The sequence below is a fragment of the Diceros bicornis genome, chromosome 17 (genome assembly GCF_020826845.1).
Source record: "Diceros bicornis minor isolate mBicDic1 chromosome 17, mDicBic1.mat.cur, whole genome shotgun sequence".
In the NCBI taxonomy this organism is placed as follows: domain Eukaryota; kingdom Metazoa; phylum Chordata; class Mammalia; order Perissodactyla; family Rhinocerotidae; genus Diceros; species Diceros bicornis.
In genome coordinates, this window is record NC_080756.1 from 19136812 (window position 1) to 19154002 (window position 17191).

Consider the following 17191-nt stretch of genomic DNA (forward strand, 5'->3'; position numbering starts at 1 on the left):
TGTAGAATATACTTTGTTTTCAAGTACATACTAAACATTTAAAAAAATTTACCATAGATTCTATGAGAGCAAAGTTGTATTGCAAATTAGTTCCCGATTTATTAATTTTGTGACCAAAATCATTCACATTCTATTACTTTATGGGAAGTGATATCAAAGAACCACAAAATGGTTTCTCAAAACAAGTACTCAAAATTATATTTTTTAGAAAAATGCATTGAATATGAAAAATTTGAGCTGCAAACTCAATATTCTTTAAATGAATTCTGCAGAGTTGGAGTCTTAATTTTAAGGACAGAAACTTGCTGATCACGGTTCCTCTGAATAGTTGTAGTGATACAATGTACTAAATTTTGTTCTAAGGCGCAATTGTTGTTGTTAGTCCTATTACCACAAAAGCCTCTTTTATCAACAGAGAATGCTACTGTGTGTACTCATATTTCCTTTGAAAAACTCATACTCAAGACCTGTTGGGTTTCCAACATCCAGACATTTTCAGTAACCTCACCAACTCTACCTTAACATACTACGATACGATTTTGCTACTACTACACTTCAGTTGTAGATTAGAACATTCATTCTATATTTTGGGGAACATTCATCTCTTATCATAGATCATCAAGATAATACCTCCAGGGTTGTAGTGGACACTATGATGCAACTCCCAGATCCCCTTTCACTAGTGAAAGACTTATTCCCCAGCTGCTGGCAGACAGTGTTCAGCTGTCAGCCCTCTTTGGAATTGCCTTGGCTGATGAGAGTCACCTCGCCCAAGGTCGCACACACCTCTTCCCAGGTCAGTCAAGCTCCAATGACTGGTGCACGCAGGGATATAAAGGCCTGGTGGCCCCTTACTCCAATTCTGAAGAGCTATCTCAGTTCAAATCTCCCTATGCGGTCAGTTAAGGCCTTCACAGAGACTGAATCACAGTCCAACTTCTCCTTCTGCTCAAACCTGCTCCCTTCTCTTCCTTTCTTTCCCTCCCACAGATGGTAATCCCAAAAGGACTACCTAATAAACCTCCTGCATGCTGTGACATGAAGTGTGACAGAAGTCAAACTGCTAGAATTCAAATCATGTCTCTAGCCTTATTAGTTGTATGACTACTAAAATAGGGATTATAAAAACACAGTAGGTTGATATGAGATTTGAAGGCATTAAAACATGTAAAATGCTTAGAAATGCACCTGGCAGACAGTGGACACTCAATAAATGTTAGCTGTTACTACCATCATTGTTTTCCCCATTGACACATGGTTAAAGTAGAAAATCTCTCTACAATATGAGAATTACTAAAAGTTATGAGCTGGAAAAAACTTTAGAGATCACCAAGTCTGATACCCTCAATTTCCAGATGATGAACATCAGTCTAAATAAGTGACTTAGCCAATGATCGAGAGTCACTAAGCGACAAAACCAGCATTCAGACCAGGTCTTCTGAGTGTATCCATTGTTCTTTCTACTAAGCAAGGCTGCCTCTCAATCTATATATACTTTGTAATTAAATGAAATTCAACAAGTGTTGAGTCCCTCCCCTCTACCTTCTTGCCATAATTGAACCTCACCTCTCCTCTGAAGAACGCTGCCTCTCCTACAGCTCTCTCCTGCTCTCCTCATACCATGAGCCTACAGATAGGGTGCATGTCTCCTTTGCTCTTCATTGCTACTTCCAGACCATTGTCTCTTCAAAGTCCTCCCTGAAATCTCCCAACTTTGAGGCTCACAGCAGCAGACTATCCTTGTGGCAAACACGTCCCCTCATTTCTTTCAGAATTTAGCACCTGGATCACTCTATTCTCTCCAATACTACTCCTGATATAATTTGTGGTGATTTCAATATGCAACATCCAGCATCCTTCCATGCTGGCACTCTGTTTTTGATTCCTCTCCTCCAAAGCCCTGTCTTCCACCCTCAGCCATCCACTCCCATTGTCATACACTAAACAGGCATTGTGGGCGAGACAATTCTTCCTTGTGCTGGAATATCCTTCTCCATGCAAAACATTTCGCGTCTCTGGTCCCTGCCCATTAACTGCCAGCGGCAACCCTGCCCACACACACATATTTCCAGACATCTCAGTGGGGAAGCAGTACCACTCCAGTTGCGAACCCACTTACTTAAATCTTATCATTACCAATAAATGCATCCCTCCATAATCTCAAATTCAAGTATCCCTCTCTCTGAGTACCACCTACTTCCAACTCAGTATCTCTACTATTTGGACTCTCAACAACTCTTGGACTCCCCAGAAATCTATAATCCATTGAGCCTACTCTCTTTTCCCTGCCTTTGACCCTATGAAGTCCCCACTTCCTTCGTTATGCAGTGTAAATTTTATAGTCCAGCGTTATAATCACTGTATTGCATACACCTTCAATGTCCTTTTCTTACTTCACGGCAGTCCCTTGACTAAACAGCAACCCTGTTAATTCACCTAATCTACGCCTGTAACCTATATGCACGTACCTGAATCTGACTGGAGAAAAACACACAAATAAACTTAATGGTCTCACTTTACACTCACGATCAGTAACCTCAAGTGGACTGTTAATGCTCTCTGGAGAGCCTACTACATATCCCTAGTCCGTTTACATCTCTTACTGTCCTAGCAGACTATTTCATACTTTCTCCTTCCTCCCTCTCTTCTCAAAGCATTTTACTTCACTGAAAAACAAAGAAGTTATCAAAAGAAAGCTTTCAGCGTATCTCACCCCCAATCTACCCACCTAACTTGTATGTACCTTCTTTCTTATTATGAATGATGTACCTGTGCTTATATAAAATAAATTTCTCCACTTGTAGACTAATTTTCATCTGCTCTCCTCCTCAAGGACATCATCCCAGGGTTGTCCTCTCTCTCCTGTACCATCAAATTTCCCCTTCTATTGCATCATTCTCACTGGTATACAAACAGGCTGTTAATTCCTCCCATCTTAAAAGGTAATAACAGGGGCCTGCCCCATGGCGTAGCGGTTTAGTGCACGCGCTCCGCTGCTGGCGGCCCGGGTTCGGATCCTGGGCGTGCACTGAGGCACCGCTTGTCAGGCCATGCTGTGGCGGCCTCCCCTATAAAGTACAGGAAGACAGGCACAGATGTTAGCCCAGGGCCAGTCTTCCTCAGCAAAAAGAGGAGGACTGGCATGGATGTTAGCTCAGGGCTGATCTTCCTCACACACAAAAAAAGGTAATAATAAAAATAAAACTTCCATGACCTACAACCCCCTCCAGCAACTTCATTTCTTAGCTCCCTTTTGCAGCAAAACTCCTCAAAGGAATTGTCTATTCATTTTGTTGGCAATGAATTTGTCTACTCATTTTCTCCCCTCTTTTTCCATGTTTTCTTGGATTCAATTAGTTTTTATCCCCACTCTCACTGAAATAGTTCTTGTCAAGGTTGTCAATGAACTCCACATTGCCAAATACAGTCAATTCTTGTTATCTGTGGTAGTTATGATCTATAAAGTCGCCATGCACGCTGAATTAGCGAACACTGAACCACTGCTCCTGGGGGAATACAGGATTAGGTTTCTGTGAGCCTCTGGGCACAATTTCATCAACTGGTAAATATATAACCTTGTTTTATGTGTGTTTCTGTTTAAAAACATCTTATTTAATATATATAGAATTTAATGTATATTATATATACAATTAATATAATATTATATTTTATATATATATATATACGTAGTTAATTCATTAACATTAAACTCATGGTCAACAGCACTACAACTCATGCCTGAATGAAACTTATCTAACACATGTATTTTCTACATAAGGTACATCATAGCTTTCTTGCACTTAGATAATACCTCAGCACTATGCTTGGAGGCCATTTTAAACAGCAAAATCACCAACAAAAAGCACAAAAATGCAAAAAACATGCACTAACTAGACCACAAAAAGGAGAACTGTTTACAATATAAGAGCTAAAATAAGAAGACAGAGCATTGCCTTGTTCAACGTCAGCTGGGAAGGTGTGTGCCAAGTGATTCAAATTTTTGACCACTCTGCACATGTCCACTAATGACCACAAAAGTGCCGTATTGATTTTCAGATTACAAATAAATTTTATCAAGTAGGCAAATTTGCAAACACAGAATCTTTGAATAATGAGAATTGACTGTACAACAGTTAATTTTTACTCCTCATTTGACCTACCAGCAGCATTTTACACAGCTGACATCACCTCATTCTTAATTTCCAAGATCTCCATTTCTTTTGATTTTCCTCTTACCTCACTGACCATCCCTCTTCAATCTCCCCAAACTCCAAATGTTGGAGAGCCCCAGAGTCAAATCCACTGACCTCATCTCTGAAGGTACTCACCCCTCAGTAATCTCATCTAGTCCTATGACTTTAATTACACTTATGTTAAATAGTTCCATATTATTCCACAGCTCTTAGATGTTCTATTCTGTTTTTCTCCTCACTTTTTTTCTCTTTGTTTTCAGCTTGGATAATTTGTGTTGACCTATCTCCAAGTTCACTGATTCTTTCGTCGGCTGTGTCAAGTCTCCTAACAAGCTCAAAGACATACTTCATCTATATCATAATTTTTATTTCTAGCATTTTCATTTGACTTTTTCACATAGTTTCCATTCCTCTGCTGAAATTTATCGTCTGTTCATGCATGTTGTCCACCTTTTCCACTAGAGCCTTTAATACATTATTCATTGTTATTTTAAATTCACTATCTGATAGTTCTAACAACTGGATCATCTTGACTCTATCGATTATTTTGATTTTTGACAGTGGGTTATTTTTTCTTGTTTTGTATGTATTTCATAGTTTTTGCCTGAATGATGGACATCCTGTAAGACAGTAGAGACTGAGGAAACAGTATTTATGCCTAAAAAGGGGCACACTTCTTTTTCTACTAGGCTATTAGGGGAGAGCTGAGGGGGAAGGGTTGAGTCAGTCTATTCAGAAATTGAGCTGGGTTTGGGTTTTGTTATTACGATTACCTTAAGTGCAGTACCAGCTTCAAATTCCTCTAGTGTGACCTGCCTAGGGTTGGGGCTGGTTAGCCAGAGCGTTTTTCTGGTTTTTCCACCCTCAGTTTTAGGCTTTCTCTATGCACCGGCCCCAGAGGCACTCTCCATACTCTTGCCTCTCCCCAGGGGTAGACTGCTGTTGCTTTACTTGCTGGTGGGGGACAGGGAGGTTTTCTCTGTTATCCTGGCCCAGTCTCAGTCTCAGGCAAGCCCTATATCCCTGGGTCTCAGGGGTGGGGCTTTCTCCCAGTAGTAGGAAAACTAATGGTCTGAACCCAGGACAGCTTCCTGCCCTTCCCTCAGGGCTTATGGGTTTTCTTTTTTTTTTTTACTTCTCAAAGCCACAATGGAAAACAGGGTTTATTCCTTTCCCCCAGTGGCTTAAAGCTCTTTTCCACAGGGAAAAACGGTCCAGGCAGGCCTGGACCACCTAGCGAGCGTTTCTCTGGTCTCCCTTGCTTTCCCCAGTCTTTCTCAGGAGCAACTGCTGGACGTCCTTGGAGAAAAGCCTACAAGTGGGTGTTAACCTACCCTATGTCTGTAGCTCCCAAGGGTTCTATATTCTCATGCTAGCCTACACTTAGACTTTAGCAATTCATTAAAAATTTAGCTAAATTCTTCTTTCCCCCTAGATGACAGCCCTGCCTTCTTCCTGTGCTCTGCTACAGGTGAGCCATGCCCACATCTCACCTCTGATGGGTTGAGAGAAGTTATGATTTTGTATATTACAGCTTATTCTTGTTTTAAGGTGGGAGTAATACTCTTTCCAGCTTTCTACATGGTAAGTGGAAGCCAGAAATCACCCCGTGAGTTTCAATACCACCTATATATTCACAACTCCTAAATTTACATTTCTAGTCTGGACCTCTCTCCTGGACTCTAGACCATATATATCTGACTTCCTACTGGACAAATCTACTTGTATGGTTTGGCAGACAAACTCTAAGGTGGCCCCCATGATCCCCACCTCCTTTGTGTAATCCTCTCCCCTTGAGTGTGGGAGGGACCTGTGACTTGCTTCTAACCAAAAGAATAAGGCAAAGGTCGGGCTGGCCCCATGGCTTAGCGGTTAAGTGCGCGCGCTCCGCTACTGGCGGCCCGGGTTCAGATCCTGGGCGCACACCAACGCACCGCTACTCCGGCCATGCTGAGGCCGCGTCCCACATACAGCAACTAGAAGGATGTGCAACTATGACATACAACTATCTACTGGGGCTTTGGGGGAAAAAAAAAAGGTGGAGGATTGGCAATAGATGTCAGCTCAGAGCCGGTCTTCCTCAGCAAAAAGAGGAGGATTAGCACGGATGTTAGCTCAGGGCTGATCTTCCTCACAAAAAAAAAAAAAAAAAAAAAGAATAAGGCAAAGGTGATGGGATGTCATTCCCATGATTATGTTACACTTTGTGGCAAAGGAATGGGCTATCATTCCCTCCATTATGTTATATAAGACTGCATCTTGCCAGTAGACTCTCTCTCATTCTCTTGCTGGACTGCCATGCTGTAAACCGCTTATGGAAAGGGCCCCAGGGCAGCAAATTGCAGGTAACCTCTAACAGCTGAGGGTGCCCTCCAGCCAACAAAAAACTGAAGCTCTCAGTCCTACAGCTGCAACAAAATAAATTCTGCCAACAACCTGAGTAAGCTTGGAAGTGGAGTCTTCTCCAGTCTAGCCTCCAGATAAGAATCCAGCCCTAGCCAATACCTTGATTGCAGCCTGGTGAAACTGCAGCAGAGAACCCAGCTAAGAAGTTCCTGACCCCACAGCAACTGTGAGATAATTAATGTGTGCTGTTTGAAGTGACCAAATTTGTGCAGCATAGAAAACTAATACAGATAGTATCACAAACTTAACATGCCTAAATGCCAATTTCCTGATTACCAACATCCCCCCAAAAAGAAAAGAAAAACATGCTCCACTGTTGTCCACTCAATAAATGGCAACTCCATTCTTACAGTTGTTCAAGCCAAAAACTGTAGTCAATTTTGACTCCTTTTTTTCTCTAAAACCCACATCCAATCCAAAAGCAAACACTGTTGACTTTATAACCAAATTCTATCCAGAATCTAATTTTATCTCACCACCACCACTGCTACCCACTTGGCCCAAGCCACTGGCATCTCTCATGCACGTTACTATAACAGCCTCCTAACTTATTTTCCTGCTTCCACTCCACAGAGCAACCAGAGTGATCCTATTAAAATATCAGTCAGATAATGTTTTTTACTCAAAACACTCCAAAGGTTCCCCATCTCACCCAGATTAAAAGCCAAAAATCTTACAGTGGCATACAGGCCTACATTATCTGGCACTCCCCCTCCCAGCCAAAACCTCTCTGCCTCATGTTGTATCACTCTCCCCTCATTCATCCCTCTCCCACCACACCGGCCTCCTTGCTGCTCCTTAACTATGCCAAGCACATATGAGTCTCAGAGTTTTACAAGTCTTGGTCCAAATAATTGAAGAGGTATTTGCACAGATAGGACCTCTCTGATCACCTTATATAAAAGGGCAAGTCCTCCTATCCCTACCAACAACTCCCCTATCTCTCCTACCCTGCTTTATTAGCCTCCATAGCACATATTACCAACTGATACCTGTTTTATTGCCTGTCTTCGCAAAACTAGAACGTAAGTTCTGTGAGAGCTGAGTCTTTTGTTCATTGTTATATGCCCAGCTTATACTGAATGATTGAATAAATATTACTGTATTAGATACTCTCTCCTTACAGAATTTAGAGTCTAATAAAGTAGTCAAGCCATAAGAATTTGGATATGAAGTTAGTGACATTATTTTTAAAAATCACTATAAAATTATTTACCACCTAGAAATGTACTTATTCTACCTTATTGTAAATATGGTTCTGAGGAAACTTTGAAAACATTCACACCTAACCAAAATAACTGAAATATATAACTAAGCCAACTAAATTAAAACATTTCTGTGAAGGGTTCCATTAACGGAAAGGTAACCAAAACATTCCATCATTATTTTTCCAGCACCATCTGGAGAAGATACCATTATTCTTCACAGATATAGCCAAATAATAGAGAAGAATGCATCAAGCTTGAAGGATTAACCCTTTAGGTCCTTGGTTCTCAAACTTTTTGGTCTCAAGGCCTTTTTACATTCTTAAAAATTATTGAGGACCCCAAAGAACTCTTATTTATGTGGGATTTTTCTAATACATTTAAAATTAAAACAGAAATTTTAAAAATACTTAACAATTCATTTTAAAATAACAATCCATTACTAATAATAATAAATTAATAACAAATCCATTACATGTTAATAACATAAATAATATATTTCCATTAACTAAATTTCCCCCCCAAAATTAGTGAGAGAATGGCACTGTTTTATATTTCTGCACATCTCTTTAATGTCTGAGCTAAGAGAAAATGGCTGAATTCTCTTATCTGCTTCTACATTAAATATGTTGCCCTATGTTGTTTTGGTTGAGGTATATGAAGAAAGTCTGGCTTCACAGAGATATGTAGAAAAGGGAGGAGTGTTTTAATAGTCTTTTCAGAGGATTGTAGATATTCTTCTCTGATACCACATCAAAACTCAACAGGCTGTAGTTTCTTAAAGGTTGTTTGCAATGTACAATCTGAACTTAGTGTATTCTGTTAACAAGAAAATCCATTGGTCTGTCTTGTACTCTGAATGGATCTTATACCAATGCATGGTTTTATAACACAATTTTTTAACTAAAAAGTTTGTAACTACTGGGAAGCTGTCAAGTTCACGATGGTGAATACAAGTTTTCCAGAATTCTAATTTTTGCTTGAAAGTTCAAATCTTATCTCTGGCAACAAATACTTTCAGCTTTTTTCCTTGAAGTGGGTCAGGTGCATGGATCAGACAATTTGAAATTTAAAAAAATATCATCAGTTCTACAATATGCAGGCCTGTCAATTTCAGTTCTCTAATGAATAAACCTATTTTCCAGTTCAGCAAAAATATTTCCTATATATCCACAATATATCTATTGAAGATGGTTTACCTCCTGAAACTATTAGTCTCTGTTTCAAGTGAGTTCAAAGAGCCAAATAATTTTTCATTTTTCTTTTGCAGCAACAAAATTAGTCTGGAAAAAAATCTAAATAATCATCTATCACATAAAATGAAATCTACTTCTCCAAGTTTTGAGAAGTATATATGTAGTAAAACAACACTAAATATACTTTTTATAAAAGAAGATAAAACCGAATGATCTTTAGAAAATATTTAAATCAAATCTACCTTCCTTCCATGCATTTCAACATTTTACAGTTTTTTTCGCTTGGTTATTTTTTTGAACATTAGCAACTAGAGCTGTGAAACAACAGATTAATCTGCATAAAAATACTAACTGGCTCACTATTCTGGCTGAGCACTGCCTTACCTGTTGAGCAATCTGAGAAATATGAGCTCCTTGAACTGCTGACCCAGGTTGAGGTGCTGTCTCTGAAGTGTTACTCTTGTGGGAATCTTCCATAATCAACTATAAGGGGAAAAAAGTCAGTTAAAAGACGTTTTCTAACTTCATTTTCAAGAAATCTTAAGCCATTTCTTTTAACATGCATATAATTTCAGAGGAACAAGACAAAGCTTTTCTATACTATAGGCTGAGCTCAGTTTATCCACGCTCAATATGTTCCCACAACTCTGTTCTGGGTGTGTAGCAATCTAATTATAAGATCTTAAAAAATGGCAAATCAAAAGTGCTACAGAATATGTACAGTATACTGCAGAGATGTGTAAAAACTAATAACTTGGTTGCCTCCATGGAAGAGAACTGGTAGCTACGGTACAGAGATAGAAAAGAGACTTTTTCTTGCATATTCTTTTAAATTTTTTGAATTCTGATCCACATGAACATTTAAAATGGCAAAACATGTACATAAATTATTGTGACTAAATTTTCAAACGTTATCCTATTCAAGAAGTGTGACAGTCTTCCTGCCCACGGACACAAGCATTCCTTTCTCCAGTCTAGGGAACAGTTTCTAATTGCCCATATAGTTTTATATATGAAATTTACTGAGTAAAAGTTGAACTAAATAAATACATAAATAAAACTATACCCAAGGAGGTTCTAAAGATCTAGATGATCTAGATAATCAATATGCAGGATACGTAGGCTAAGTGATAATAAGCATAAACAGGTTGTGAGAGATGGAATATGTCAAACGGGATGAGAACCACTTAGAAAAACACTGGTAAATGATTTGGATAGAATTTAAAGTTTTTATGGTTATGTGCAAAGACAAAAAGAAAAGAGAGGGCTGGCCACAAACATCTGAAAAGATGCTCAATATCACAAACCATGAGGGAAATGCAAATCAAAACTACAATGAGATTATCACCTCACACCCATTAGGATGGCTAACACCAAAGAAACAGAAAATAAGTGTTGGTGACGATGTGGAGAAATTGGAACATTTGTGCACTGTGATTGGGAATGTAAAATGCTGCAGCCACTATGGAAAATAGTATGGTGGTTACTCAAAAAATTAAAGATAGAATTACTATATGATCCAGCAATTCCACTTCTGGGTGTATATCCAAAAGAACTGAAAGCAGGGTCTTTTTTTTTTTTTTTTTAAACATTATCTTTTTTTTTATTTTATTTATTTATTTTTCCCCCCAAAGCCCCAGTAGATTGTTGTATGTCACAGCTGCACATCCTTCTAGTTGCTGTATGTGGGATGCCGCCTCAGCATGACCGGAGAAGGGGTGTGTCGGTGCGCGCCCGGGATCGGGATCCGAACCCAGGCTGCCAGCAGCGGAGCGCGGGCACTTAAGCGCTAAGCCACGGGGCCGGCCCTGAAAGCAGGGTCTTAAAGAGATATTTATACACCCATGTGCGCAGCAGCATTATTCACAATAGCCAAAAGGTGAAAGCAACCCAAATGTTCATCGATGGATGAATAGATAAACAAAATATGGTATATACATACAACAGAATATCATTCAGCCTGAAAAAAGGAAGGAAATCGTGACACATGCTACAACATGGATGAACCTTGTGGACATTACGCTAAGTGAAATAAGCCAGTCACGAAAAGACAAATACTGTGTGATTTCACTTATATAAGGTACCTAGAGCAGCCAAACCCATAGAAACAGAAAGCAGAAGGGCAGTTGCCAGGGGCTGGAAGAAGGGGGAAATGGAGACTCGTTGTTTAATGGGTATGAAAAAGTTCTGCAGACTGGCTGCACAACAATGTCATGTACTTAACACTACTAAACCGTATACTTAAAAATGGTTAAGACAGTAAATTTTATGTTATGTGTATTTTACCACAATTTTAAAATTGTTTTAGAGAGAGAGAGGGCAACTGTAGTGGCCCTTAGCATCACCGACTTAGTAACTGTGAAGTTTAAGCCTACATATTCTTTCTTCTTCATTTTTTCTTTGAGATCAGAAGACAGAAATTCATTCTTAACATCTGGATTGAAGCTATTGTTTTTAGTCATTCAGAAAAGGTATAAAATTACCTCAAACACAAAGTGTTAATTTTTTCCCTCTAAATATATCACTAGCCTTTTTTTTTTTAAGGCTAAGTATTGTTTTATAATTTTATTTATTTATTTTTTCCCCCAAAGCCCCAGTAGATAGTTGTATGTCATAGCTGCACATCCTTCTAGTTGCTGTATGTGGGACGCGGCCTCAGCATGGCCGGAGAAGCGGTGCGTCGGTGCGCGCCCGGGATCCGAACTCCGGCTGCCAGCAGCAGAGCGCGCGCACTTAACCGCTAAGCCACGGGGCTGGCCCTATCACTAGCCTTTTTTTTTCCTAACATGGAAAATATATAACAGAAAGGAAAAAGGATGACAAAATCTTAATTATGATATTATTTAGTTTCTTCTCAGTCTTCTCTTTCCATAACTTTTAGGAAGTCATAAACATACTGTATGTACAATTTTGTATCCTCACAAATCCTGTTACCATTTATCACAAATAGTTTCTAGGTTTTAAATAGAAACATATTTAAAAGCTATATAATATTCCATCCAGTGAAAGTACATAATTCATATTTTTTTGCCAAACAAAGCAATATTGTGATTAATATCTTTGGTACATAAAACTTTTTCTGTAATTAAAATCATTTCCATAGTATATATTCCAAAAAAGAGAATTACTTGATCAAGGAGTATGAATATTTCAAGTTTTCTGAGAGAATTATAGTCCATCAGAAGCACAAGAGAAAGCAACGGGAAATTTTTAAAAAGTCATTACTAACATGATAGGTGAAAAATGGTACACTGCTTTACGTTTCTTTAATTCTCCATTACAACTTGTGTGACCTATCTGTTCATATTATTTGTCCATCCACTAGATCTTAGTATTTTTCTTATTAGCCTATATTATTTCTTCATACAAATTTTATTTCTATCATGTTGATACAAATATTTTTCCAATATGACTTAAATACGATTTTTTAAGAACTTTTAATTTTGATAAATTCATCTAGTGTTTCCTAAGCATACATATAGTCTCTTCTTCAAAAAGAGTGCAACAGGCCAGCCCCGTGGCTTAGCGGTTAGGTGCACGCGCTCCGCTACTGGTGGCCCAGGTTCGGATCCCAGGCACGTACCGACGCACCGCTTCTCCGGCCATGCTGAGGCCGCGTCCCACATACAGCAACTAGAAGGATGTGCAACTATGACATACAGCTATCTACTGGGGCTTTGGGGTAAAAATAAAATTTAAAAAAAAAAAAGTGCAACGATTTTTAGTCTAAACTGATACAAGTATAATCTCACAGACTAAACACACAGACAGCATCAAAGATGGAATTAATATATTTTCTACATACCATCTCTATTGAAAAGGGCTTTTTAAACACCCCATTTCAGAAGACGTAAGTTAGGATATAGAGCAAAGAAGAAAAAAAAAGGTGTAGTGCTAAAGCATTGAAAGAAACCATAGGCAATTTTTTAAAACCTTGTTAAAATACTGGAAATGATACTTTTTCTATTTTCTGTGTGACTCACTGATTTCCCCCCCATAACAATATCATTAAGATATCCTATATCTAATGGAAACTAACATGATCAACAAAACAATACACATTTCCTAGTAAAAGCCACTACAGTCAGCAAATAACATTTTGGACAATTATTACAATCACATTTTCTATAGAAAAGAAGATAACCTATTTTCCATGATTTTTAAAAGACTAATCAACTGCTTAGCTTTTTTCCAAAATGAAAACACCTTTATAGCTTCATCTCATTATGAACAACAATACATACTCCATATTTTTTAATGATATTATCAGAGTATAACCTTTATTTGCTCACTTTTTTTAGCTATCATTCATAAAACTGAAGATTAACAATCTGTTTAAAAAGTTGCTCAACACAATAAATTTTATGTTTACAAAGGCATTTTCTGTAAAAATCAAGTAACGCCCAAGCAGCAGCTGGAAGCTTAACATGAGACAACCCCAAGTCGTGCAGAATGACAAGGGGGCAGTGAAATACAGCTAAAATGAAAGTAAATTCGATGGAAATGAACTTGGGGAGCTGAGAAATCACAGCAAGCTGTGATCTTGCTGACATATAGACAATGTAAGTAAAGGCATGGCACTTTTAAGAAAGCTTGCAAAGAAAGGAACATTATATGCTAGGCACTAAACTAAGAGCTTTTTTATATATCATCTCCTGGATTCCATTTTATAGATGTGTGAATTGAGGCTCGAAGAAATTGTCATTTACTGCAGATCTCACAGTAAAATGTGAATGCAAGACCTGAAGCCAGATCTGTTTTAATCCAAAGTCCATGTTCTTTTCTTTCACACTGCCCCTCTTCCAGGAATACCCTCATATTCCCAACTTTTCCGCCTCATAAACTCCTACTCTCTTTTCAAGTTTCATCCAAATATTATGTTCCCGACTGCTACAGGTCCTTCCCTCCTTAATGCTTCCACTATGCCTTGCAGATGTTTCTAATGAGGTTACTTAACACCCCGAACTGTGTTTATTGGCATGTCTGTTTCCGCCAGTCTTGAGGAGCCTAAGGACAGCGCCTGTAGCATGTGAATGTATGCTCTGTGCCCAACAGAGACCCTCACATATGCAGTAAATAGTCAAAGACACTACAGTATTCTCATCTGATGAATGAAGTGGGTCTTAGTTTCCTCATCTGGAGAGGATGCTGAACTATGATAAGCTTGAGGGCAAGGAGTCCCTTGCTCAACATTTCCACAATTGAATTCATGATCTCCCCTCAAAATTGCTCCAATTAGTCATACTGAATTTCTTTCAGATCTATGTCTGCTTTGCTTTCTCTAACCTTCAGGCTTTTACATATGCTATTCCGTCTGCCAGAAACAATATTCCCCTTCTCTTCATGTGGCCTATTCCTATGAGTTATTCTCCCAGGCAAACTTTCATGTCTCCCCTAGACTGGTCTAGGACCTCGGGCTGTATCCCCACAGCACATGTTACCCCTCTTCTCATGACACTTAGCACAGACTGTAATGGCCTGTTTTCTGTTTCCCCACCATAATGCAAGCTCTAGGGAGTCAAAGACCACATTCTGTTCCCAATATAGCTCTAATACATTGCACATTTATTATTGCTGAATAAATCAATGTGTTTATTGGGTTTACCTACTTAAAACTGATAGAAATAATGGTTAAAGAAATATCTTAGACAATTACTTCAACCCAGCTTTAGAAACAGGGCAATTCAGGGGCTGGGCCGGTGGCGCAAGCGGTTAAGTGCGCACGCTCCGCTGCGGCGGCCTGGGGTTTGCCAGTTCAGATCCTGGGCACAAACCGACGCACTGCTTGTCAGGCCATGCTGTAGCAGCATCCCATATAAAGTGGAGGAAGATGGGCATGGATGTTAGCCCACAGCCAGTCTTCCTCAGCAAAAAAAAAAGAGGAGAATTGGCAGATGTTAGCTTAGGGCCAATACTCCTCACCAAAAAAAAAAAAAAAGAAACAGGGCAATTCAAGCACAAGAAAACACTACTTGAGAGCTGGAAATTCATTATAAATAAATGGGATGACGTGAAAAAAAAAGCATTTTTAAAAGGGACTGCCACCTACTGGTGATATAGTAGTACTGCACAGATGTATCACAGACCAAACGGAACCTCAAAGGATAACGACAAACAACAGGGCTAACACATTCAACTTTAGGACAACACTCTTGATTCCAATTGAGACATCGAGGTAACTCCACATTATAAAGTGTCTAGGAAAAACAGCATTTTAGTAAAACTGCATATTTCTACTGGTAACAAAATTCTCAGGATAAAATGCATTTTGCGAACATAAACAAACAGTGTACAAACTCTTATCACAAACGAGGCCAGTCGACAAAGACGCTTGCCAAATCTATGCTGAAAAAGCCTCAGAAGCGTAAAGGCTCTCAATGACTATCACTAGCCCATGGCTCCTCAAAAATTAAACTAGGCAGGATTTAGCATCTAGAGTAATTTGCAATTGATTGAGCTGCACGCTCCACAGCCCAGCTGACGCTGTGAAATACCATGCTTGGTTTTATGATACGGGAGAAAATCAAAGAGAAAGTTGCCCCCGTTTGACCGTCTGCCCCGAGATAAACAGACGGGCTTGTCATTCCCCACCCTCCTCCCTCGCTCCTCGGCTGCACCGCCCCACGACTGTCGTGTGTCTGTGTGAGTAGTTTGCTGTGTCTCGACTGTAAGCGCCATGAGGATAAGGGCTTTTCCCCCTCCCCGGCGGGCCGGCCCGGACCTGGCACCCCGAGGCCGCCCGGTGCGCTCGGGGGCTCCCTGGGGAGATAACCGGTCTCGGGCCCCGCGCGGAGGCCAAGGCCACGCCGCCCTCCCCGCTGCTTCCCGCCCCAACTCCGAGAGCTTCGACGGAGGGCGCACGCCTTGGGCCGCAGAGAGGCGGCTTCAGAGGCGAAAGCCACCCCGCGGCCGGAGGTCTCCGGGTTAATTTGATTGCGGGGCGGGAGCAGGAGGAGACCGACGACAGAACTGGCACAGCTGGGCCTCGGCGCGAGAACCGGAAGCGCGCTCGGCCGGGGGACAGCGGCAGCCCCACCCCCTTCCGCCGCGCGCCCGCCGCGCCCCTCCCCCACCGCGGCCGCCCGCGCGCGACCCCCACCCGGCGCGCGACCCGGCTCGGCGTCCCAGCCGGCGCCGCGTCCCCGCGCCCTCCCCCTGCCCGGGGACTCAGGGGCACGTCCCACCCCCGCCTCCCGCTTACCTGTGGCTGCTGCCTAGCCGCTGTCCGGGGCGGGAACTTCCACTCCCCCCTCCCAGGTGGATCCGAATTCACAGCCCACTTCCCCACCCCCTCACGCAGCGGGGGACGTGCCTCTTTCTCGGGGGTCAGGCGGGGCGGGGAGAACCTGTGTCACTCAACAGCCAACCGTCCTAGGCTACCGTTTCCTCGGCAGTCAGGGCCGCCACTAGCGGCATGATCTACACCAGGCCGGGGGCGGGGGAGGGAAGGGGGGGCAAAACTGAGTAAGTGAGCGTGGGGGGTGAGGTTAAGGCGCTCCCTCCGCGCGGGCCGCCGTCTCACGTCACCGCGTCGCCCACGTGACGCGCCGCCATCTTGTTCCGGGTCTCCTCGGAATGGAAGATTGGGGCTCCTGAAGGTGTTCCCCTGGCGGGAGTTGGAGGTGAAAGTTGGCTGCGGTTCCTTTTCTCTTCAGGAGCTCTGCCCCCACTCCTCGCACACGTCTGTTTTCGGAGGCCGTCCCCGGCTCGGTGGTGTCGGGAGGCCGCTTGAGTTGGGGCCGTTTCCATCGGTTAGCGGCGTCGCGCTCAGCTCAGCTCAGCTCCCGCTTGCTCTGCGTGGTCAGGCCAAGCGCTGGGGGCCTGGCCCTGACCCCCGCCCCCCCCGTCCGCTTCTGGCTGGAGAAGTGACTTGAAGCACGGAGGCTTGTTCTCCTCGGCTTCTCTTAGTTCACCCAGACTCTTAACCCCATGCAACTGCCTTAAGAGTCGTATCCTTTATCCCATATGAAAGGATTTTCTACAAAGACTGGTTAAAAAAATCACAGGGTGCCGGTAGGGTGTTTTGAGTTCCCCTTTGTGTCACGCCGAAGCACAGGTTTACTCCAACTGTTAAACTGTTTAGAAAAAAGTTACGTACAATGGAGTGTCATAAAATAAAAGGCTACACTGTCATTTTAATACATTGCCAAAACTTAATTTTATTTTTTTATTTTTATTTGTTTTGTGAGGA

General features: G+C 41.4%; 1 protein-coding gene across 6 annotated transcripts in view; it reads right to left on the reverse strand.

Annotated features, from left to right (window-relative positions):
* Nucleotides 1-16757, reverse strand: part of ATF1 (activating transcription factor 1) — a 52757-nt gene extending 36000 nt beyond the window's left edge. Inside the window, exons 1-2 of one of the 6 annotated variants that reach the window (XR_009222541.1) lie at nucleotides 16202-16751; nucleotides 9385-9483 (exon numbers count right to left, since the gene is read on the reverse strand). Coding sequence is in view for 5 of the 6 variants with exons in the window: in XM_058558281.1 (XP_058414264.1) it covers nucleotides 9385-9477 (93 nt within the window). In the remaining variant the exon portion in view is untranslated. Of the gene's footprint in view, nucleotides 1-9384; nucleotides 9484-16201 lie in introns of all 6 variants that reach the window. The other 5 variants (XM_058558281.1, XM_058558280.1, XM_058558278.1 and 2 more) reach the window with 5 other exon arrangements.
* Nucleotides 16758-17191: the final 434 nt, after the last annotated feature.